The following is a 25,525-nucleotide window of genomic DNA, read 5'->3' as shown; positions in this document are numbered from 1 at the left end:
TAAAAGCATATAAAACTATGCCCCTGAGCATATTCAGACAAAAAGAGTGCTAGTCATCCTTCTATGTCTTGCCCCTGAGTGCACACAATTAGATAAAGGTAAAAAGAAGAAAGGAAAAGGAACCGCCATGTTACTTTCAGTTTAAATGGAGCTGTCGGAATTGCTACGGCGTGGCCCACCTGCAGCCACCAGGAGCTCAGAGCAGCTCGGTTTGAGCAGCACGTACTCATTAGCCTAATGCAGGGCCAAGCTGTGAGGTCCATAGCGTCCCTTTAGGGCAAACAAGAAAGCAGAGGCAGTCCGGCTGGGGAAAGGCACACTCCAAAGGTTGCATCGGCAAAGCTATTTCTATCCCTCCCAGAGAGAATTTAAGACTCTAACTAGAGAATGTGTTCGAAGGCTCCTCTTTGAACTTGCAAAGTTTAGCTACTTAAACATATTATTCAATATGTATCTTCGCAAATGAAAGTGATATGTTCTTCTGATGTCCTGCAAAACCACTGTAGCACTCTTTGCCCATTTGCAGTGCAAGGGCACTGTAATTCCTGAGTTCCAGCCCCTCCATGAAATCAAAGTACGTGCAGATGGGGACCGCTGCTTGTTTTTCCTTGAGCAGCCAATGCCTCCAAACAAACAACTGAGGAAATACGAGTGGACCCATCTGTTCATTATTTTATACCAATGCTGTGTAGCCGGCACCGTGCTACGGCTGGGGAAACTGCCATGAATAAAACAGACCAAAAGCCCTGCAAGGGTCTTTACCTGGTGAGACAGAGAAAAATTAGTCAAACGTGTCCTGTTAGAAGGGACTAGTGCTCTGGAGAAAAGATGAAGCCTGGTGAGAAGGACAGGGGGTGTTGGCGGACCAAGCGCACAGTAAGTCCCCCACGTGCGAACGAGTTCCGTTCCCAGAGCGCGTTCGCAAGTCCAATTTGTTCGTAAGTCCAGCAAGGTTAGCCTAGGTACCCCACTGACACAGTCGGCTATATAGTATGTACTGTCATAGGTTTATAATACTCTTCACACAAAGAATACATAAAAAACAAAGAAACACAAAAAATAGAGAAACGCTTTTTAATCTTATAGTACAGTCCCTTGAAAAGTACAGTAGTCCAGTACAACAGCTGGCATCCAGGCGCTGGCATCGAGGGATCAGGCAAGAAGAGTTACTGACTGGAGGAGGGAGAGGAGGTGGGAGATGGCAGAGCTGAAGGATGGTCAGCAATAGGAGACGGAGGGCAAGCTGCAGTTTCACTCACGCCTGATGCTGATGGCACAGGTTCAGGTTCCTTGCTGGATTCAGTTCTATCTACTCTCTTGAAAAAACGATCCAGTGATGTCTGGGTAGTAGCTCTTTTTTTCTCGTCATAGATGACACGGTAGCACTGGATTGCATGCTGAACGGCTGCTGCAACCTTCGTGTACCGTTCTACGTTCAGGTTCTGTGCCTCAGAAACAGTGCCTCCTCAGATGAAGAAAATCCCCTTGCCGTTTCCTGCGTCGTGAATCTCTTCGGTTCTTCAGTTACTTCTTCTTCTCTCTCTCTTTGTCCTTTCTCTGGGCACATTTGCATCTCTGAAAGTTCACAACGTGAAGGTTCGTATGTAGAGGACTTACTGTCATTGTAAACAGCCTGACGATGGCAGGCTCTGTGAAGAAGTCCGAGGGGGGAGGCACGTGCTCGGCTAGAGAAGGAACATTCAAGCTACAGGGAGGAGAAAGCAATGGCCCTGAGGGGGCAGGTCTGCTGTGCCAGGAGCCACCGGAAGCCCAGGGGGTGGAGGGGGGTCGGGAGCAGGGAGCGGAGTGGCAGGAGGTGACGGCACAGATTGGCCAAGGGGACATCGTTTGCCTTGGTGACCATCGCATGAAACACCTGCATGTTTGCTTATCCCGAGCTCAGCTGCACAAAAGTAGCTGTAACTCATCCTGGAGTTTGGAGTGGGAAACGGTGTTTCTGCAGAGGAGTGACTAACTGATCGGCATTTTTCCAGGAGCACCTGTCAGGTGTGTGTGGGGAGGACAGGTGTAAGGGCAGAAGGGGACTCACTCGGAGGCTGTTGCATTGACGTAAGGAGCCTTGACGGTGCCGAAGCCAGAGTTATGGCGGTAAAAGTGGGACAAAATCGTCAGTTTCTGGATGTAAGTTAGAGACCCTAGAATTTACTGACAATGGAGATTGGTAACGTGTGAGAAATGCAGTGTACCAGGCAAACTTCTGGGGTGCAGAGAGAGAAAGAGACAGAAAGAGGGGAGAGAGGAAACAGCTAGTATCAGCCATTTTTAATCTGCAGCAAATTACCTAATATTTGAGGGGGGGAAAGACATTTTGACTGCCTCATACCTCCCAGAAAATATTTTAAGAATTCCACCACCTGAGTTAAATATTTTCTGGTAAGCCCAATGCTATGAGGTGGGTGCTGTTAGAATTCTCACTGTACAGGCGGGAAGCAGACACAGAAGTAAGGGCACCTACCTGTCACCTCACAGCTGACGCTCCGCCAGGACCGGAACCACACGCCATCCCCAGGCCTGGGCGCGACCGGTTGGGATGACGCCTGGCACTGCCTGTTCCACCAAAATTCTCTGACTTCCTTGAGGTACCTTATGAAATCAGTTTGCTAGAGCCACGTACACACGCACGCACGCACACGCATGCGCACACGCACAGACGCACACGCATGCGCACACGCACAGACGCACGCACGCACACCAGCGCTCCAAAGCAAAGCTCCCCCGCGCCATCTAGCGGCCGCGCTGATCCCTATCAGCAGTGGAAACCGCGCAGGTGTTCAGGGTCAGAGCTCAAAGCGATCATAAAGTGAAGTAAGGGAAGATGCTGTTATGAATGTTTGGGAGGGATACGGACCCAAAAAGTGACTGAATATCAAATGGAAGATTTTTCAGTGCCCAAGCCATTGCCTTTATCTTTTACGTTTAATCAGTAAATTCAGGGCTTTCTCCTCCCACACTTATTCCTTTATTCTCGCACTTGTTCACACGTTCATTTATACATTATATATCACGTACTCTGCACATTTGAGTACTCAGCACTGTGCCAGAGCGAGATAATGGATTTGGGAACATTTGTGAGAAAGTCCGTGTCTGATAGACGTTGGGGGGACATAAATGCATATAATATGGTCATTAAATCTAGTGTAGTAAGTGCGAGGGTGGAGCAGCGGTGGCAAAGAAATAATCAGCTTCCCCGAGGGTCAGAGGAAGGCTCGCAAAAGTGATGATAATTCTAACGTTTCCATCTGTTCATCAGCTGCCAGGACCCTTTACTCTCTACATAAAAGTCTATTCCATTGGTCTGTTTGCATTTAAACCTTCAAGGCACTGTGCTGGATTTAATTTTTTTGTTTGTTTTTTGTTTGTTTGCTTTGGGTTTTTTTTTTTTTTTTGGTATTAGGACAGCACTAGTCACATAAAATAAATTGAGAAGTCTTCTTTCATCCGCTGCTTTCTACAAGATTTTGTGTAGAGTTTACTTCCACCTTAAATGTTTCATAGATTTTATCAAGTGATTTCACCTGGCTCTAGAGATTAAGCGTGTGGGTTAATTGTGAATCCAGTTTTTCAAAATAAATATAAGGAAATTTCGACTGAGTTTGAAATTCTCCTTGAGTTTATTCTGGTAATTTGTGTCTGTCAAGGAACTGATCCATTTCAACTAAATTTTAAAATATAGTGGTGTATCTTTGAATTATGGTTCTCTGCAGATATATGCTGAGGAATGGGTTTGCTGGGTCATACGGTAACTCTATTTTTGTTTTTTAAGGAACCTCCATACTGTTCTCCATAGTGGCTGCACCAGTTTACATTCCCACCAACAGTGTAGGAGGGTTCCCTTTTCTCCACACCCTCTCCAGCAAATCAAGCCTTGGCTTCTGCTTGGCTGTTTCTGTGATGCAGCCACAGGCAGCTTCTAGGGATGCACCAGCAAGGCGATAGGCATAACCTATAGGTGGTGAGCAGCCTCTCCAGCAGTTATTATTTGTAGACTTTTTGATGATGGCATAATTCAAAAAGATACATGCACCCCAATGTTCACTGCAGCACTATTTACAATAGCCAAAACATGGAAGTAACCTAAATGTCCATCAACAGATGAATGGATAAAGAAGATGTGGTACATATATACAATGGAATATTACTCAGCCATGAAAACGAATGAAATAATGCCATTTGCAGCAACATGGATGGACCTAGAAATAATCATGCTAAGTGAAGTAAAACAGAAAGAGAAAGACAAATATCATATGATGTCACTTATATGTGGAATCTAAAATATGACACAAATGAACTTATTTACAAAACAGAAACAGACTGACAGCATAGAGAATAGACCTGTGATTGCCAAGGTGGGGGAAGGAGGGATAAATTAGGAGTATGGGATTAACAGACACACACTACTATATATAGAATAGATAAACAACAAGGACCTACTGTATAGCACAGGGAACTCTACTCAATATTTTGTAATAACCTATAAGGGAAAAGAATCTGGAAAAAATTAAAATATATATATGTATAACTGAATCACTTTGCTATGCACTTGAAACTAACACAACATTGTAAATCAGCTATATTTCACTTACATATATAGTGTTATAAATGTGTTCATAATATTCTTTTTTCCTTTAATGTCTGTAGTATTTGTATATGTCACTCTTACTTTGCCAATATTTTTGTATTTTCTTTTTTTCTTGTCAGTCTAATTAGAATTTTATTAACATTACTCATCTTTTCAGAAAATTACATTTTGATTTCATTCACAGTTTCTAGTATTTATTTTCTGTTTCATTGATTTCTGATCTTATTCTTATTTCCTTCCTTCTTATCCTGTACTTAATTTACTCTTCCTTTTTCTAGATTTTTTGAGGTGGAAGATTAGGTCATTGATTGTATGTTTCTCTTCTAACATAAATATTTAAAGCTAAAAGTGTATCTTCAATCACTATCTTCACTGCATCTCACAAATTTTGACATGCTGCATTTTCACCTTCATTAAATTAAAAGTATTTTCTAACTCCCTTGTGATATATTCTTTGAGATTTGGATCATACAAAAGTGCATTTTAAAATTTCCAAACATTTGGGATTCTCCAGATATATTTTTATTGTTAGTTTGAAGTTAATTTTGTTGTAGTGGGAGAATAAACACCTGTTAGAGGCACATTACGAGCCATATTGAAGGAAACATCTCAACCACATGCTGTTCCAACTATGCAAGGTCCTCACTGTTGGGAACGATGTCAACAGATGTCTAGAGAGAGAAAGATTTTGAGGAATTAGCTCACATGATTGCAGAGGCCTGCAAGCCCAAATACACACGGCAGGCCAGCAGAGACTATGGCAGGCTAGAGCCTCAGAGAGGGTAGCTGCTCAGTTCCAAAGGCCATCTGCTGGTAGAATTCTTGAAGGAAAATCAATCTTTTTTTATAAAGTCTTCAACTGACTGAATGAGACCCACCCACATTGTGGAGAGTAATCTGCTTTACTGGAAGTCCACTGAATTAAATGTTAATCATCTAAAAAATACCTTCACAGGATGTGGTACATATATACAATGGAATACTGCTCAGCCATAAAAAAGAATGAAATCATGCCATTTGCAGCAACATGATATGATAGAGATGATCATACTAAGTGAAGTAAGTCAGAAAGAGAAAGACAAACACCATATGATATCACTTATATGTGGAATCTAAAATACAACACAAATGACATTATCTATTAAACAGAAACAGACTCACAGACATAGAGAACAGACTTGTAGTTGCCAAGTGGGAGGGGGGTGGAGGAGGGATGGAGTGGGAGTTAGGGATTAGCGGATGCAAATTATTATATATAGAATGGATAAACAACAAGGTCCTACTGTAGAGCACAGGGAACTATGTTCAATATCCTGGGATAAACCATAATGGAAAAAAACAGGAAAAAAGAATGTATATACATGTATAACTGAGTCACTTTGCTGTACAGCAGTAACTAACACAACATTGTAAATCAGCTATACTTCAATTTAAAAAAAAATTTTTTTTAAATACCTTCACAGAAACATCTAGAAGAATGTTTGACCAAATATCCGGGTGCTGTGGCCCATCCAAGCTGACATAAAATTAACCATCACAAATGGCATCTGAACTCCTATCTCCATGCCACTTGTCCTTCCTTGTGTAACTGTGTCTTCTGTCCTCTGATCCTGTAAGGCCATTCTGATATCTTATCTGAATTCTTAGAACTCTCTTGAACTACTGCTTTAGGATCTTATAAAGTGAAAAATGAAGATCAGAGCCTTCGAAAGCATTAGCTCACATTTTTACTTATGCTACGTCTGGGTTTATGGGATGTTGGTCCTCTTGAAAACAGAGACCCTGTGTTATTTTTCTCCAGCTCCTACCACCATGTCTGGGAAAGAGTAGAAATAAAAACCCATTGAATACACTGCCATCTTTCCTTCAAAAAAGATGTATTGAGCACGTGTGAGCATGAGAACAAAGGCTTCACAAGCTCAGATGTTCATGTCAGCTTTATCCATTGCTATCACCTGTCTCCTAATAGCACCTTCAGGACTATTTGGTGAAGGGATTAGATACAGTCGATGGTGAACAACGAGGGAACTAACTAGACTACCAGCTCCATGAGGAAGCAATCTTATAAGTCTTATATCTACTCCAAGCACCTGCCACAACTCCAGACACATATTAACCGCTCATTAAACAAATTGCATTGACCTGGGCGAAAATTCAATAGCTTCTCTCTGTTACCAATTATCACCTTGTGGATGATGCTTTTATTTGTTAAAAAAGAAAACCCACAGTATAGGAAACGTGCTGCCAGATTATACTAAATAAAATGAAAATTATGACTATTTCGTTTTTATTGTAACAAAGCTTATTTACTATGCCGTATTGAATTATATTATTGAACCAAGTCAGAACTAAAATGTTGTGTATTTCAACATAAAACTGAATATACACTATACATTTTAGCAAGAAATGGTAAATTTTAAACATCTTTCAGATATCTTTGTAACCCTACAAAAAATAAATTGAGCATATATGTTTTTAAACATCCACTCTACATGAGTAAAAGGAAAGTCACATTAAAACGATCAATTTCATGCTCTTGTACCTGTATTTCAAGGCCAAAAATCCAGCACACTTATTTTTCTTTTTAAGCATTTAATTTTCAATATTTTCAGTAAGTGTATTCATGTGACTATTTGAAGAAAGTTCTAAGACTACTTAATTCATTTATACAAGCTTTTTTGCAATAGTGTAACCAGAAACTCTTTGCTAAAAGACATTGCTATAATGATAAAATAAAATGCATATTTTCTTTAAGGACTTTCTTTCATTAATTCCACACAAGAAAACTAAGCACTCCCAACTAAAATGCTTTCAGGTTTCAAATTTTTTTATTTTCATAATGAGATGAGAAGAGGGGTCGGGTTGGGATTAGGGAAGGAGTTATCCTTCTGTGTTTACGTGACTAGAATATCCATACAGATGATGTTTCATGCAGAGATGTCATCACATCAGTCATTTTCAAACCCTCAAGTCCACGATCTCGTGTAATCCACGTACACACGTGTGAACTGAAACCAGACTAGTTATTATGTGAAGTGACGTGGAAAAGGAAATCGTACTAGAAGACTTTCTGCAATTACCCCATTTCTCTCATAAAATTGGTAAGCGATGTAATGAAGGTATTTGTTTTTCCCTCCACAGGACCTGGTTAGTGACCTGAAGGAGAAGCTTTCCAATCACTTCAAGGCAGTCATGGTGGGCCTCATGTACCCACCGCCCTCCTACGATGCCCACGAGCTCTGGCACGCCATGAAGGTAGAGGTCGGATGCGAAAATATTTCCCTAGTGCGGGACCTGCCCTGTGATGCTGCTATGTGTGATCAGGGAGGGGAGGGAACTTCTGCACAAAGAAGAAACAAAAGAAATGCTGGGGGGGTTGTCAGGAATGGGGGGACCTCCAGAGCCCAGCGGCGGGATCAGTCGATTCTCCTGTTGTGCAAACTCAGACCCACCAACCCTGCTCTGTGCCAACCTGCCAAAAGGAAAGCTTCCGGGGCTGTTTGGATTTGTCTCTCCCCAGTATATCTTCATACATTAAGAGGAAATATTATAATTCATGTGAATCTCTTTACACTGTGGTATAAATTGGGCTCATAAAGTAATGACTCAGCAGTAATACTGAGTCAGAGACAAAATATAGATGACATCTTTATTTTTGTGACTCTAAATCAATCCTTTACAAAAACTATTGCTCAAATGTAGCAAAATGTTACTTCTGAAGGATTAGAACAATTCTTTCATACAGGAAAGAAATTAACGACAGATTTGTTAGAGGTTTGTTGGCTAGGGATGGGGGACAAACGGCTTTTCACATCTTTCCAAATGCTGATATGAAACACCTGCAGAGCTGCTGCAATCATTACAATACAATGCCTGCCAATGACCTGATTACCATGGTCTAGGAACAGTGTGTGACTCTAAAAGGGAAAGGGAAAAAAATTGCGGAATCTGGATCTTGGCCATCATTTTTGTAGATCAGAATAAGCCTTAGGTAAAATATGAATTTCAACTAATTTTTTTTTTACAATTCCATATGTGGAATTTACTCAATTAAAATTCAGTGAGTAGATATGAATCTCAAAAGTATTGAATTTTTTTTTACTATTTAAAAAAAAATTTTATTGGAGTATAGTTGATTTACACTGTTGTGTTAGTTTCAGGTGTACAGCAAAGTGAATCAGTTATACATGTGCATATATCCACTCCACTCTTATTTGTTTTTTTAGATTCGTTTCCCATATAGGCCATTACAGAGTATTGAGTGTTGCATGATGTCAATCCCTACCTCTTGCAAAATGATGTGACTAAAAACTATAAGGAGAAAGTCCTATGTTACTGTTTAGATGAAACTGTTACATTGTATCAATGTCTTATAGAATGGAAAGGATTTCTGAAGCTTTCTGCAAAAGATGTGTTGTCTTTAAAATCACCATCAGAGAAGAGTTCATGCCTATGGCTGAAAGAGACTACAGAAAGTACCCAGTCCAAATGTTTAAGCAAACGGTGCAGAAGTCCACATCAGGGAGAGGCAGGGAGACGTCTCTGAAACATCTTTGCAAAATTAGAGACCCAGGATCAAATTCGAGCTTGCCCAAGAATTGATATTCTAGCAGGAAAAAAATCAGTGTCATGAGCATTGTTTAAACATCTTTTCCCACATTATTTAGAAATGCCCAGGCTGTTTTACTCTATGAAGGAACAGAGTTTCAGATAATATTATCTTCTTGGGACCAAACAGCTAGTAAGTAGCAGAGGCAAACTGGACTGGGCCTGTCTTTATCCCAAACATACTTCCTTGCCCTCTGCCACCTCTCAGAACACCAGGGAGGCTGTATCCCTTTACTGAACAGACTGCACTGGTATTTCCAGCACAGATCCCTTTATATTTCTCTCGCTCTGTCTTTCTAGGGAGCAGGCATTGATGAGAATTGCCTCATTGATATATTAGCTTCAAGAACTAACGGAGAAATTTTCCAGATGCGAGAAGCCTACTACTTGCGTAAGGAAATACACATTTGTACATATGTTTTACACTCATATAAACTTTATATTTTTCAAATAACACGTAAAATATTCCAGTTTATGTATTTTAAAGAATTTTCTAAGACACTCATATGTGAAATACCACTCACTCAAGACTAATTAATTCACTAGGTAGAATCGATGATTAGGGTACTAAAAATGAAACAATTCCCTAGACAATCAAGTTAAGCGGACTTTCCGGGAAAATAATTACTAGTTTCTATAAGGTGGGTGTTTACATTAGGACAGCAAGTACCTGGCACAGTGGCTCAGGGAGCATTGTATCTCTTACCTAGGAGGGACCAGGTATAAAGACAGAACAAAGCAAAGCGCGATGATCGCTCAGCGAATTCTACAAATATGGGCAACTACTTCAATTTACATAAACCTCATAATCACTGCGATCCACCTCAGAATCAGATTTTTACACATTTTAAAAGTGGAAAGATTAACTCTTTTCATTTTTAAAAAGGCTTAATGCCTTAAGTTCCATTGCATCTTGTATTATGTGACATTGAACTGTCAAGAAAATGTTCCAGACAATCAGTTCTATTGCATTCAAACAAAAACAAGACTTTCCCAAGGGGAGTGAAGTAAGACCCTTCACTGAAAATATTAAGACAGGACAAAGACTTGGGGAGAGCTGGGCTGGGCAGTGCGCTAAGGAAAGAGAAGGCAGAATTCTGAATTTTAAAGATTACAGAATTCGAAATGATTCTCAATGTTGTTTTGCAGTTTGGGAATAGACATAGGATTTTTTTTTAAGAAAACAGACCTGGGCCTATGTTACCATTGCTGTCAAATTACTTGGGTGGACTGTTTATTGGCTTCATGTGAGTAGAATGTGGTAAAAGAAAAAGAAACGTCAGCAGATTAGATGTCTCCTCACTTTCCACTCATACGGGGGAAGTAGCGCTGACCTAGGCAAGCACAGCAATACGTGGTTCTATCATAAACCAACCCTCCAACATGGGCATTCTCGTACCCAGAATACAGCCGCGACCTGCAGGAGGACATTTACTCAGAGACCTCGGGACACTTCAGAGATACGCTGGTGAACTTGGTCCAGGTATGAAATTCCAAAATTCACACCATTTTGCACTATTAAAAAAAATAGGTATGTTTCGTTTTCAAAAATAGGACAGAAAATTCCAGTTTAACAGTGAATTCTGTACAATAACAAGTACTGAATGCCAGCTAAATTCAAGGCACTGTGATAGAAACTTGGGTTGGATATAGAAACAAACAAATATGAATAAGACACCATCTCTGTTCTCAAAGCAATCTACTATAAGTAAAATGATTATAATTATCAATAAATGCATAAATAATTATATATTACAAGGGTGTTAACAGATTAAAAATATTACGGTTACAATTAGTAGAATGAGAACATCGCCTAAGGCCCCAGGGACCCAGGACCACACCAATAGGTGAATAGTCAGAATCACCAGATGAGAGTACAATATACAGAGGGATCCAGGAGCCTCACTTATGACTTTAAATTAGGAGAATCTGGATTATTGAAAATAAAAACTAGTTTTCCCTTCTTACCATCTCTTTATTTCTGTAATTCCATCTTCCCCTTGAGTTTGTGTTGACCAAATCAATCAGACACACCCTCAGTACCTGATGAAGTGATGCAGGAAACGGGAGAGGATTCAGCAGGAAACAAGGGGCTTGAATTTAGGCAAGAAAAGCTATTTCGGTTCCTCTGTGTTATCACTCAGATTGTTGACTAGCCATCTTCTAGCAGGGAGAGCAGTGGATGGAACTCTTGATGTTCCAGCCCAGGTTATAGAACTTATAGAATGAAAGAAAACAAGGGAACATCAGGTCAGGAAAAAAATACAGAAAATCTCCCAACCACTCCAGAAAATAGACCCACAGCCATATGCTAATTTTTCTTTCTGAAATTGCAGGTTCAAACTTTTACCTAGAGAGAGTTCTTTTTTTTTTTTTTAATTCTACAAAGTTTTTTTTACAAAAATGAACAACTTTATTTCTCAAGTTAAAGTATTGTATTACTTTACACAAGAAAGATAAAAATTAAGAATTCTTTCTACCCTGTCTAGAACTAGTCTATATACAGAAAATAGTTAAAATGAGAAAATGACTATTGATCATGATTTTTTTTCCTTTAAAATATCAATGGCAGTGTGCAAATTTAAATGACTACTTCATTTTCCTTCTTTTCTGATTGGGCAATTTTGCTATCTTCCTCATTCAGGGTGTATTAACACATCCAATCAAACACAGGAGGTGTGGTTTCTTTAATGTGTGTTTATTGTGATTAAAAACTTTATACTGTACTTCACAATAGTCTCTATAATTTAAGAATGAATAAATATATCAGCCAGATTAGAACACAAGCTAACAATTCCATTCATTGCCAGGCAACAAGGATTTTAAATTTTTTTTACCCTTTTTTTTTGTGCCCAAGTTATTGTTAGTTTTGAATTAGGAATAAAGAAATCCAAAAGGAAAGACTCCAGAGGAAGCAAGTATTAGCTGCCCCAGACGGAGGAGAGATTGGTGACTAGGGCTGGTTGGATTTCTTCAAATTGTTCAACTGAAAAAAATGGCATAGTACTGAGCAAATCCACTGACCTTTCAATTAAAGTAAAAATTCTATTTGTAAAAACAAAATCAAGAATTTGCTTTCTTGTTTAATTTGGTTTGCTGTGGTTTAATTTGGATGTGCATGGCATGGCTGCATAGTTCATAAAACTGCCTGTATCAATTCATCAAGTCCTATTCTGAAGATTCTAATCTCTGGGATGAGAACATCGATAGAGAATAGATATCGTCCAACTTGAGACTTCTGTGTAAGGTGTTGTAGAAGTAAGCTTCTTTAAATTTGTGACAGAAGTTGAGTCATTATAGGAAAAAAAGTTTTTAATAATCATTATTAATATTAAAAATAATCTTACTTGGCAACATGTCAATTGAATATTTTCTAACTTTTCAACGTTGTAAGATTCATTAAAACATTCTCTCAATTTAGAAGGGTCTTCATCTTTTGGTTTTCTAGGACTGATGCTCCATAATGTAAATTAAAACAACAGTTTCCAGTCAGAAATTCGTGTTGGCATTAGTACTGCCCCTAATAAAACCAAAAGTCCTATTATAAATCCACGAGTTGCATCTTAATAGCAAACGCGTTTTTACTTTCTTAGCATCCAAAAAGAAATTTATTTCAATTTATTAAAGAAATATATAAGCTTTCTAGTAAGACAAAAAATATATTTCATTTGGACTATTTTGCATTCCACTAGGCCTATATCACAGCCCAGCCTCTCCTTCCAAATTCGGCTTCTTTTCTCTCCCATCCACAGTTGATCCCCAGCACATCCCATAATAACAAGAATCTGTTTTGTAAATAAGTTCATTTGTATCATGTTTTAGATTCTACCTATAAGCGATATCATATGGTATTTCTCTTTCTCTGTCTGACTTACTTCACTTAGTATGATCATCTCTAGGTCCATCCATGTTACTGCAAATGGCATTATTTCATTCTTTTTTATGGCTGAGTAATATTCCATTGTATATATGGACCACATCTTTCTCCATTCATCTGCTGATGGACATTTAGGTTGCTTCCATGTCCTGGCTATTGTAAACAGTGCTGCTATGAACATAGGGGTGCAGGTATCTTTTCAATATGTGTACGTGTATAACTGAATCACTTTGCTATACACTTGAAACTAACCCAACATCGTAAATCAATTATACTTCAATAAATTTTTTTTTAAACAGGCAAAAAAATATAACAAGATACCTGCTGGTCTCTATCTCAGAGTCAGCTCCCCAGGGGAGCCGAATGGCTGCACCCCGTCCCTGGGAGCTCAGATGGGCTCCGTGGCTGGCCTGACGTTTCACGTCTGCTGAGTGAGAGACTAACCTGAAAAGAGCCCCAAGACACCATACCTCCACCTCCACTGTTAAATGTGATTGCTCCCACCTCCAACCCCATCTGACTGTACTCCAGTTCTACTTCTATTTGGTAAAATTCCAATGATCAAGTACTCAAATAACCTCTCAGAATCTCTGCACCTCGTCAAAGGTTATGCTACAAACCCCCTAAAAGTAACTGACAGCCAAGAATCAGGATCGCAGTGTGTTTTTATAAAGCAAAGCTCTTATATTTCAGGAAAAAAACACACAGTTCTGAAAACTAAACTTGAGAGAAAATAAATCACAAGGGTAAAAAATCAGTGAACGATATTTTCCCTTGATGTAATAGGGCTATCTATCTTATGCACAATTGCAGTTCCTTTTTCCTGAAATTAAACAATAATGCTTTATTTTTGATAGAGTATACATGTGAGGATGTGTATTTGTACATATAATATTATTTGTATAGACACACATATTTTAAAATAATACACAATTTATTTTATCACTGGGTTTCACCTAATTTGGATTATGACTTTACAGGATAAAGTATTACTTCTTAAGTTCAATTTCTAGAGTTGGAACTTCAGTGTGTGTGTGTGTTTAACCTTGAAATAGCTCTTCAGAGCACTAAAATTGTCCTTTCAACATAGAATATAAAAATTGATGGTGACAGTTCCACATTGTCTTGATTACTGGAGCTTTATAGTAAGCTTTAAGTTGGGTAGTGACAGTCTTCTGACTTTGTTCTTCTCCTTCAATATTGTGTTGGCTATCCTAGGCCTCTCCATATAAACTTTAGAATCAATTTATTGATATCTACAAGATAACTTGCTGAGATTTTGATTGAGACTGTGTTGAACCTACAGATTAAGTTAAGAACTGACATCTTGACAATATTGAGTATTCCTATCAATAAACATGGAATGTACCTCTTAAAAAAAAAAATTGATGGTGAAGCAAGAGCTAGATTTTATAAGAAGCCAAGGGAAATTAATGAGGTTTACTTAAATATTATGTATTTATAAGGTTTCATAGTATATTCCCCTTAAAATGTAAAACACAATTTACAAGTATAAGATAATACATATTTCAAAGAAAGCACTTAACTCATAATTGAAAATGGAAGTAAAAAACTTATATTTCAAGATCAGGAGTCCCATGTAATGCTTAGTAAAATGTATAATTTCTCATAGATGTTTAAATATTTTGAAGTCTGACTACTGACTTCTGACTTCTACATTAATGGCTCTTCCTTTTGGACCTACTGGTTTAGGCTTTGGATCAGTAAATTTCCAAGAGTGGAAAAAGATGTAACGTTAACTAGAGAATTGAAGAAGTCCATCACTTCTGACCACTATCTGTGGTGTACACCATTTCAGAGACTCTGTCTAGACATCTTACAAAAATAGGTGATGAGTTCCAGCCAAATAACTGAGGGGCACTGTCACGTGACCAGGTTCCTTCTACCCTCCAGCTGGGATCCTTATTCTCTCTGCCCCTATCTCTCTCTATAGATAGATGTTTGATAGATGGTAGATGATAGATACATACATACACATATACATAGAGAGATGACAGATACATAGATAGATAGATAATAGATACATAGGTAGATAGATACGTAGATGGATGATAGATACATAGATAGATAGATAGATAGAGATATAGATAGGTAGACAGGTAGATAGATGATGGATAGATAATAGATGGACAGACAGATAGATAGATACTCTGTGTAAAACAACCAGGTATATATCTATGTATCTTTTGCTCTTGGCTCTAAATCAGTTGTGTGTCCTTGGGTTTATCATTTTGCTTTCTTGAGATTCCAGACATTTACCCTGCAAATTAAAGGAAGTGAACCCATTCTGCTCCATTCCCTCCCAGGACCCATATTCTAAAATTCTTCAGCAATTATAATCACATCCTCCTCCTCCCTCTGCATCTTCACTTTCAGAATCAAAGGAAACACCGCCCATGGCTTTCATCTTTTTGACATCATGAACATTCAGATACACCTCCTTTTTGTGCATTAATAGAGATTGAGGGAATTGGAAGCTTTAAGGTATTCATGAAACATGAAGTGTTTAAATTACTGTCATATTTTCTGGGGAAAAAAAGAGCTTTTAATCTATAAAGAATTTTCCAACAGGCCTATTTCTAATAAGAAAACCACTCAACCAGAACACGTTCTTCTTGAAAACTAATGCCAATCACTGAACCGACTCACAGCACTTCCTGTGCTTTTATTAAACCAGATTTACAGATCTAATTATCTGTCAAATAATGAAAAGTTCGTCACTTAAAGATTAATCCATATGTGCAAATCACACTGCAGATGATAAATGTTTCCACAGACAGAAAAAATGGAAACTGTCCTCATCTTGGCTGTCAGGAGTCTCCCGGTGATGCTTCCTCAGACTCATGCCCTGAGGCCTCTGGGGATCATCTGTAGCCACTTTGCTCCAAATACTTCCAGCCAGATTTTAATTCCTTTAATTTCTTCCTTTCACATTTTTATTTTGCCCCTAACCCCAATTCTCATTTATGCCTTTTCTCTGGCATTTACATCACCTACCAGTCTACTGTCTTAGGCTTTTTATATGACAAAATCCACTTGCTGGGAAAAGCTAAATCACACAGTAACTGATCCACATTTTTTTAATCTACCGGTCTGCTTAAAGTGCTTTTGGCAAATAACTGCACAAAGAAGTAAACAGATGGGCACCATCTCAAGTTAAATGTCCAAAAATCAAATCTCTCACAAAAATTTCAGAACTGCAGAAAATTCTTAAATATTTCTCACAAACTTTGCATGCGTAGGTGTTTACTTAGCTACATCGTTTGATTGGAAATCACAAAAAACACTTCAATGATCCAGAAAATCTTCCCGTTTCTACTAACTGCTGTTTCAATTCTGCCATCTAAAAGGTATTTCTTTAACTTTCCTTCCTTCGTTTAGTATTGATTCAGTGAATATTTCTCAAAACCTACAACGTGCCAAGGGCAATTGGGAATTATCAAAAGGGACAAAGACCCCAGTCTTAAGAAGCTTGCATTCTAGTCGGGGGATGCAGACAGCTAAGGAGAAATCTAATAAATTGGTGCATTTCACAGCATGTTAGGTGATGAAGGATACGGCAGGGCAGGGGAGGGGATGGTGGGTAGGTTACGATGTTGCACAGCTTGGTCAGGGCAAATCCCATTGAGAAGACGAGACTTGACCAGTTAAGCTAGTTAACTTATATCGCTTTTTCCATCTCAGTTTGATCAGAACCAAGTAACCTTTCAGGATGGTTCGGCCTCACCCGTGCTCTCTCCGGAGCCTAAGACTCCCACTAGTGTCCGGCTGTGTTCCCCACAGGGTTCCAGCCAGCGCAGTCTGTCTCACAGCCCTGGCCTGCTGGAAGGGTCTGCCCTACTGCGGCCATAAACCACTCCATCCGTCAGGCTCCGCTGCCGGCTTGTCAGCCAGCAGGCAAGTTCCTCCATCAGGAGCAGATGAGAGAGTTGGGGCCCATTCGTGTTGCTTCGGGACTGAGATGAACTCAGGAAGGTGTCTTCGGGGCCTCCGCTGCCCTGTCTTGCTCTGTCACTGAGTTCATTTCCAGAGTCCGAAAAGACAACAGGAGCAGAAAGCAGTGTACTCTGTGTTCTTCCAGCAAAGTCAAAAAAGAAAACAAAAGCATTTCCTCCAGATCTGGACCCAGAGGAAAGGAAGGGTTAAATAAACTGCCTCATCCCATGTCTCTCCTACCTCTTTCTGCCCTCTTGTCCTCATAACCCTCAGGGACCGGAGTGTCCTGCATTAGTGAGCTCGCCTTCCCTCCTGTTTGAAAGGACTTCTCTTAGGGCAGCTTGGCCATGTCTGTTCTTTCTTCATATGATAAAGAGGCAGGAGTGAAACAAATTTACAAAATACTCTCACTGCACACATTCTGGATTTCATGGTTATTTTACTGTTGCCTATATGAGATGTTACAAGTCAGAGGCCGAGCATTAACTCACGCTTTCTCTCTGCCTTTTCCTTCCGACGACGTTAAAATCCCGTCTCTACCAGCCGGCCAGGCAGTGGGCGCTGTTTGAAGGGGTGGGCGGCGGAGATACCGCCCGGGGAATTGGAAAAGCAAAAAACTTGTCAACTCCTTTGAAAGATTACCTCGGCTACAAAGAAAAAATGAAAAGTGCCCACATTTTTAAAAAGACCTGCATTGCATAAAGTACCCAAGAAATGTAGACTAACTCCGACTAATGATAGAACTTTCTTAGGAGTCTCCAGTGTGTTTGGTGGCTCAAAGATTTGTGTCCCGGTAACCCTACTAAGTTGTCAATTCAGAGCACTTACAGAGGGAACCCTGTGCTTACTTCACAGGGAACCAGGGAAGAAGGGTACACGGACCCTGCCACGGCTGCCCAGGACGCCATGGTAACGGGCCAGCCCTGGGGCGACCGCGGGACCTTGGGCACGCCAGCCTGGGGCCGCGGTGCTACCTGGCGGCCTGTGATGTTTCAGGTGCTGTGGGAGACCTGCCAGCAGAGGACAGGGGAGCACAAAACGCTGTTGCAAATGATCCTGTGTAACAAGAGCTACCAGCAGCTGTGGCTGGGTAACTGCCCTCTGTTCTTTACAGCTACCCCCTGATTAGAGAATAAAAAGCAAGTAGGTAATTGGGAAAGGGGGGTGTTACATATGAAGAGAGGAAAGCCAGTTATCTCAAAGGTACCTCTTTGGGGTTATGTTTATACAGACGTGCCTCGTCTAATAACATTGCTAAGGATGAAGTTCCTCTAGAATTTTATTTTGCCAATAATTGAATCACATAACCTTTCAATACTAAACTTTTTAAAACCACCTGTTTCTGATGGAGAACTTACCTATATTACCTATCTCCTGTTAGGTGCATCATATGTTGTCTTAAAAAGAATATGGTGAACACAGGTTAACCAGTCCGTAATGAACCAAGGTCATTATTACTGAAGTCGTGATTTGTGTGAAGCTGCCTTATTGGTCTTACAGGCGCTTTGTTCGACTTTCCCCAAACTGCTGTACCTTTCTGTCTCCCTTATTTTTTAAAATACTTGTTTTTTTCTACTATATATAACACACAAAAGTCCATAAAAACATTTTAAAAGATGGCCTACTGCAACCCAACACCCACCCCTATACTTTACTTACCTTCACTGTGTATAAGCAATCAAATCCATGTTTGCATTTTAAATTTATAATATTCATAAAATCTCCTTTGAATTATATCGATTTGTTGAAGTTTTCCAGGAATTTCAAACTATTTCTGGGCAAGACATAGTAGATGCCATTAATGAATGTTATGATGGATCCTTTCAAGAGCTGCTAGTTGCAATTGGTGAGTAATAATGTGTTTGGTACAATGAATGCTGATTAGCTCTGATTGAATTAAAGACGCATGAGCAAGCTCTTGATTGAGTCACTTTCCCCTGAATTTAATTATTTAGACAGAATGTTAACTCTGTAGAGGAAACATGCATCAGCTACTGATACAATGCACTAAACTGGCAAGCTAATAACTTTCATGAACCCATACCCTTCCTAACAGCTGTCAACTTTCACACTAGGAAACCTTGAATTCTCAGGTAATTGGGATCTCCCACCTTTAAATTCATCTTGTACATACTAACTTCCTTTCCCTTGTAAAGAAGGTTATGGTTTTACTGCTATTCTAAATGTTGACATTTTAATACAATGTACAATGAGGGATCTCCCACAGAGAACTCACAAAATATCAGTCTTCCAGGATTGTAACTGGAAAAAAAAAAAGCGCGTTCTCATTGTTTCCCAAATTTTGAAGAAAATATGTGCTGTCACTCCCAAACTTTCTTCTCTCTCTGATTTTTCCTAGTTCTCTGTGTTCGAGACAAACCAGCCTATTTTGCTTACAGATTATATAGTGCAATCCATGTAAGTATGAGCCACGTATTTTTAAAATTTCTCCAGAAATCATGTCTACTTTCTCAAAGGACTAGTTTTACTTCAATTATTTAAATATTGATTCCCATATTTGAATTTGTATGCAAATATATTAATTTCAAAGAAAATATGCTCCAGTGAAGAAATATATTATACACCAAAATGAGACCCAACAAATAAAGATAATGCTCTGCTTTCTGTATCAAACAGAGGTACCTAAGAAGTATTCCTTGGGGCCTCTCCCCCCAAGGAGAAGTGCTTTAGCATTTCTTAGCGTCTGGAGAAACTGGTAGGTCCAAATGCTTTTACCACATATGAAGACCACCCCCTCATACTCAGGCAATTACACAACATATGGCATCAAGCAGAAAATGTCAAAACATTACAAACTCTCAGAAAGAAATGGCTGCATTCCTGAACTTTAAAAACACAACACGTGAGTGGTTATTTTTAAACATAAAGTATTATTTTAAAAAACACTTAAAAGGAGACAGCTAGACAACAATAAACTCTAAAGCTATTTTTGTAATTAAGTGAGAATGTTTTTTAGTTTTGGGTGATAGTCAACTGCATATCTTTGGTGCATTCATTTTCAAAGAAACAAACACTTATGTGCATGAGACAATGCATATCTCATCCACAATGTGCACGAAAATATTTAGAAAATGAAAAAGTCTCATACAAATCACTATACATGTCATAGCCCTGAAAACTCAAAGAAAATCATTAAAAACAATTCAGTGGTACAATAATTTTAAGGGAGTGTTTTATCCTCAAAGTAACTGTTATAGACCAACTTCTTAGAGGTAGCCAGCAAGCTTGGATAATATGCTAATCATCAAGAATATTTTATTTATTGATTTTTATTGATGTACAAGTATTTTTTATTAGGTACAAGAACCCATGTATCCTCAGAACGCAGGATGAAGATCAGTGCCCACTGTCCTCTGCTTCTTTTTTATTCTATTTCCAAGAATAAAGGTGGATTTGATTAACTGTATATTTAAAAGTGTATTGGGCAAGGATATTGGATGACATCAACCGTTTCCTTCTCCAGCAAAAAGAGTAAAGCTTCACTTGTGAATGACCTTGGGAAAATAATCACATTACTCTGATTCCAATTATGCCCAAAGTGAGGGCCAATTATCCTAACAATAAATAAAAACTCTACCCTTGCTGTGTGTGTCAATGCAAAAAGGAAGGTATGTGTACTCACGAACAGTTTGCAGGTACAGCAGAGGAGTGTATATTCCAGTAATCAGAGTGTTCATATACAAGGCCTCCTGCCAATGTCAAGTATTGTTCAAAAGCTGTTTTCACCAGCTCTCACCAAAGAAAATCTCTGTTTTTCTCCAGTGTATTCTAAGTGAATGATACACAACTTAAATATGGGAAGTTGGTTGGATCATTCATTTTCATCACTTCAAATTATGTAAAAGTTTGTTAGTAGGTCTATATCCAAAACACTCAGACATCAAAAATTAGCTGCTGCTTCCTGGCCAGTGGATGTCACCAGTACTCCATTTGAACAGACAAGTTGAAATTGCTTTGTGAAGCGGTATTCGTTCTGGACCTAGTACACAGAAAGGGATGGCTGTGTATTTTTCAGTATTGGAGGTTAAATCAGCAAATATTTTGAGTACCTGGAATTCTTACTTTTACAGTTTTCCACAATAAGCAGACGATAAAATAAAAATATAATTGCCGTCTCAGAAACGCTGACGTTCATCTAACAGAGTTGGGACCCACCTCCCAACCCAGGAAGAATTTTTACCTAGAAAGAGCACATGATCAGATTTGCATCTTAAAATGCAGCGTTCAGAAGACAGTGGGGAGGTTGACCAGGTTAAAAAGGGAGAATTATAGAGTCTCAGACATAGAAAACAAACTTACGGTCACCAGGCGGTAAGGGGAGAGGGATAAATTAGGAGATTGGGACTGACATATACACACTACTATGTATAAAACAGATAACTAATAAGGCCCTACTGTGTAGCTCAGAGGACTCTACTCAACACTCTGTAATGGGCTATATGGGAAAAGAATCTAAAAAAGAGTGGATATATATATATATATATATATGTACATGTATAACTGAATCACTTTGCTGTACAGCAGAAGCTAACACAACATTGTAAATCAACTACACTCCAATTAAAAAAAAATTTTTTTTTAAATAAAAGTGAGGATTATTGCAGAGTCAGGTGAAGTGATGAGGGCCAGCATCAAGGCTGTGACCCTGGAAATAGAGATTAGAGGGCATTTAAGAAGCAGAGTAGATGGACCACTTCACTGTGTGTGTACAGTGCGGGGGTGGGGGGTGCGGGTCACAGAGGGGAGGCAGAGTCTGAGTCAATGCTCGTGGGTGGGGATGCCAGGGCTTGAGGGATACAGGACCAGGAGCACAGGGCCACAGAAAAGAGGATGAGTCGATTTTAGAGAGACTGACTTTAAGGTGCTGTTTCCTTATTGTTTTTCTCCCCTTGGCTGTGTCTTTTAGGACTTCGGTTTCCATAATAAAACCGTGATCAGGATTCTAATTGCCAGAAGTGAAATAGACCTGATGACCATAAGGAAACGATACAAAGAGAGATATGGGAAGTCCCTCTTCCATGATATCAAAGTAAGTCTCCTATTCGTGATTTATTTGCACCCATATTTGATCCTTTTCGAAACTGAAACAAGAGCTGTAATTTAAGTAACTTCACGGTGGAATCTAAAAAGTTAAATATTCTGGCTGGGATCATCTACATTAGTAGGTCAGGCAGCCTTAGTGCACCAACAGGTGAGAAAAATCCCTTCACCTCGGTGACAAAACTTATTCCTCTTTGATGTGTTTTAAGCAAAAGTCATTGGTTTGTCATGTAAACTATTCATCCCATGATCATGTGATGAGGCTCTACAAGCTAAATGCCCAAGAATGATCAGCACCAGGAAGAAAACGTTTTGCAAGAAGAGCCCATTAATTGTGAAGAGCTTTCTGAGATCAGCTCTCCTGTGTTGTCATAGGAGGGGGCAGCCAGTCAGATCCCATCACATGGGCGCAAAATTCTGCACATTGCCATCCCATGAGCCCTTGAAGCTCATGCCAAGAAGCAATGACTCAGAAGTCAACAGGCCGGTGGTTTCTTCACTCTGATACACCTAAGCTTTAGCCTGGATTTTGATAAAACCTAGCAAAGAATTATCAGAATATGTAGGACCATCTATGTAATTTGGGGCACCCCATGGAAAATGAAAACATTTGACCCCTCATTCAAAAAAGTATAAAGAACTTCAAGATGGCACCCTCAGAGCAGTAACCCAAGCACAGGGGCCTAGAACATATCTTAATGTATATTTTGCACATAGCTAAGTCCTGTTACCTTGTCCACATTGTTTCCATTGAAATTTTCAATTGCATAAAATAGCTTTTTAGTTTATTGAAAGATACGGAAGAAACTTGACAACCCAAGGAGCAAGAGATCACACAACCCAGAAGACCTTGTAGGCCCTCAGGAAGCTAAAGTGGTTTCCAAGAGGAAGGGTTAATGGAGCATTTAAGAGACATCTTCCTCCTTCGTCTTTGATAAAACTCTCCTTACAGCCACCTTCAAAACCTTAAACTTTTAGTGGTGCTAAACATTTCTCATTGAGAAATGCGTGTCATAACTCATTTTCTAAATGAATAAACTAGTTCTAATACCTATACAGCAATTAACGACAGCCACCTCAAAATCTACTAATATTCACATATGATTAATGCCACTTTACTATGTGCATTTAAGGCAGTGAATTATAATTACACAACTTTGTGTAAGAGAACATGGATGTGAGAGTTGACTTTTTTTTTTTACTATTTCAGCTTTTTTTTTTTTTTTAAACTTTGTGTTTATTTATTTTATTTATTTATTTATTTATGGCTGTGTTGGGTCTTCGTTTCTGTGCGAGGGCTTTCTCTAGTTGTGGGGAGTGGGGGCCACTCTTCATCGCGGTGCTCGGGCTTCTCACTATCGCGGCCTCTCGTTGCGGAGCACAGGCTCCAGACGCGCAGGCTCAGTAATTGTGGCTCACGGGCCTAGCCACTCCGCGGCATGTGGGATCCTCCCAGTCCAGGGCTCGAACCCATGTCCCCTGCATTGGCAGGCAGACTCTCAACCACTGCGCCACCAGGGAAGCCCAAGAGAGTTGACTTTTAACAAAGATAAGTTTTATAATTCCTTCTATTTATTACTGTCATTTTTTTTGAAAAACTTGGAAACTACGGAAGCATGATAAAAGGATTAAAATGGCCCTAATTCTCCACCACAGATAACCAATAACAAAATTTTTTTGTACATGTTTTCTTTCAAAAAATGTTTTACTACTTAAAGAAATATTTTTATTAAATCATGGATCCCACTGTAAAAGTTCTAAAGTACATAAACTACCCCACATTATTATTTATTGCTTTTTACTTTTTCACTATTATACATAATATTATGGTGTATATTTTGGAGCATAAGTCTTGGGCTCATCAATAATTGATCATTATTTCCTTAAGATAGATTTCTTGAAGTAGAATTTCTGCATTAATGAGTATAAACGTTTTTAAGCCATCTGAGGCATATTGCCCAATCTGCCCTCCAGACTCTACACTGATTTACAACAATAAATGAGGACACCTCTTTCAAGTTGAGGAGAAGATTTGATTCTACTGGAAGTTATTCTTCTTATAAAAACACACTAGGGTTCCATCAACTTTATATAAACTTCGTTCTATTGATTATAACCATGGTATTATTTTTCAGTAACTTCCAGGTAATAGTTCTCAGGGCATATTAAATATTTAGATGAAAAAAATAAATAATTTTTGAGATGCTAACGGCCCATGGTCTTTCATTCTATAGTTCAGAGGAATTATGCTTCTTTTTAGAAATACTATGACACTATATTTCAAATACATTACATTTTCTTCTTTTCAGCATTTCGCTTCAGGGCATTACGAGAAGGCTCTGCTTGCCATCTGTGCCGGTGATGCTGACGATTACTAAATAAAAAGAAGGATTTGGAGGATGCACTCATTTTCAGAGACACGTCAAAATATAGATTCTGTGATTAATATGCATTGTTAGTAGCATTATTACAAAACTATAGAATCATATTTTCTTTTCTCTCTTTAAAATTATTCCAAGAATAATTATTATCAATAGGTCATTCAAGAAAAACCTATTGACAAAAGTGTATGAGATTGGATTTGCACATAGCTAAATCAGAAATTCGTTAGATTGCGTGTAACAGAATAATAAAAGACATTATTGCATTGAAATATGTTATTTAATGTGAACCGTCAATTCCCTACAAGGAGTGGATCTGCTTACAGCTGTCCCAGCATGCTGTGGGAGATGAGGGAAACGGGGTGCATGGCCATCCCCTTCCCCACTCAAGACTCTGGACAAACGCAATAAAGCCAAAGTGAACATCTCAGGTCCCTTTAAATGAAAATAAAGATATAAAACAGCAGAATACAGCCAGATATATACTTGTCAAGCTTAGCTGTGTAAGAAACTTAGATGGAAAAATAGGCATGTGTGTGCACACATGTGTGCGTGAGTGCTGTGTATTTGACAACCACTCTGGTAAAGGCAACATCTCTAGCTATTGCTGTTCTTGGCGTTAGTGCCTAGCCAGCCACTTGCCCAGGCAATGTCAGCAAAGTCCTGGCTCCTTGTTTGTCTTCACTGCTTAACATCAGCATCAAAGCCTATCTGGGAAGTAACTGTATGATTTGTGCCATTAGTCAAGGCTGTTCCCTTCTGTGTCTGAAAATTTGGTAAATTAGGAGCAGCAAAGAAAAAGTACTCACTGAGTCACATTTGGGGGAGAATCTAGTTTGACGCCACAGTCTAGCCAAGAGCAAAAGCAGGGACAGAGATGGGTGAGCCCACGACAGAGGGATAAGCTCCCAGGATATGCAGGGGGGACACACAAATGAGGTCACAGAAAGCAGCAGTTAAGGAAGGCAAGCAAGGCAAATGTGGACACGCAGGCAATAAATCTGGACGTACTGGTGACGCTGGCGGATGTGCTTTATTCCA

At 39.1% G+C, this 25,525-nt stretch overlaps 1 protein-coding gene across 1 annotated transcript in view; it reads left to right on the top strand.

Annotated features, from left to right (window-relative positions):
• Positions 1-24,522, top strand: part of ANXA10 (annexin A10) — a 66,410-nt gene extending 41,888 nt beyond the window's left edge. Inside the window, exons 4-12 of the mRNA XM_061199506.1 lie at positions 7,742-7,855; positions 9,509-9,599; positions 10,612-10,691; positions 17,898-17,951; positions 18,039-18,132; positions 18,793-18,888; positions 19,402-19,460; positions 21,970-22,092; positions 24,413-24,522. Coding sequence (XP_061055489.1) covers positions 7,742-7,855; positions 9,509-9,599; positions 10,612-10,691; positions 17,898-17,951; positions 18,039-18,132; positions 18,793-18,888; positions 19,402-19,460; positions 21,970-22,092; positions 24,413-24,481 — 780 coding nt within the window. The 3' untranslated portion in view covers positions 24,482-24,522. The remainder of the gene's footprint in view (positions 1-7,741; positions 7,856-9,508; positions 9,600-10,611; positions 10,692-17,897; positions 17,952-18,038; positions 18,133-18,792; positions 18,889-19,401; positions 19,461-21,969; positions 22,093-24,412) is intronic.
• Positions 24,523-25,525: the final 1,003 nt, after the last annotated feature.

Source organism: Eubalaena glacialis, chromosome 9, assembly GCF_028564815.1.
Source record: "Eubalaena glacialis isolate mEubGla1 chromosome 9, mEubGla1.1.hap2.+ XY, whole genome shotgun sequence".
Taxonomy (NCBI): Eukaryota; Metazoa; Chordata; class Mammalia; order Artiodactyla; family Balaenidae; genus Eubalaena; species Eubalaena glacialis.
The sequence above is the reverse complement of the archived record's forward strand: the minus strand, read 5'-3'. Positions and strand labels throughout refer to the sequence as shown.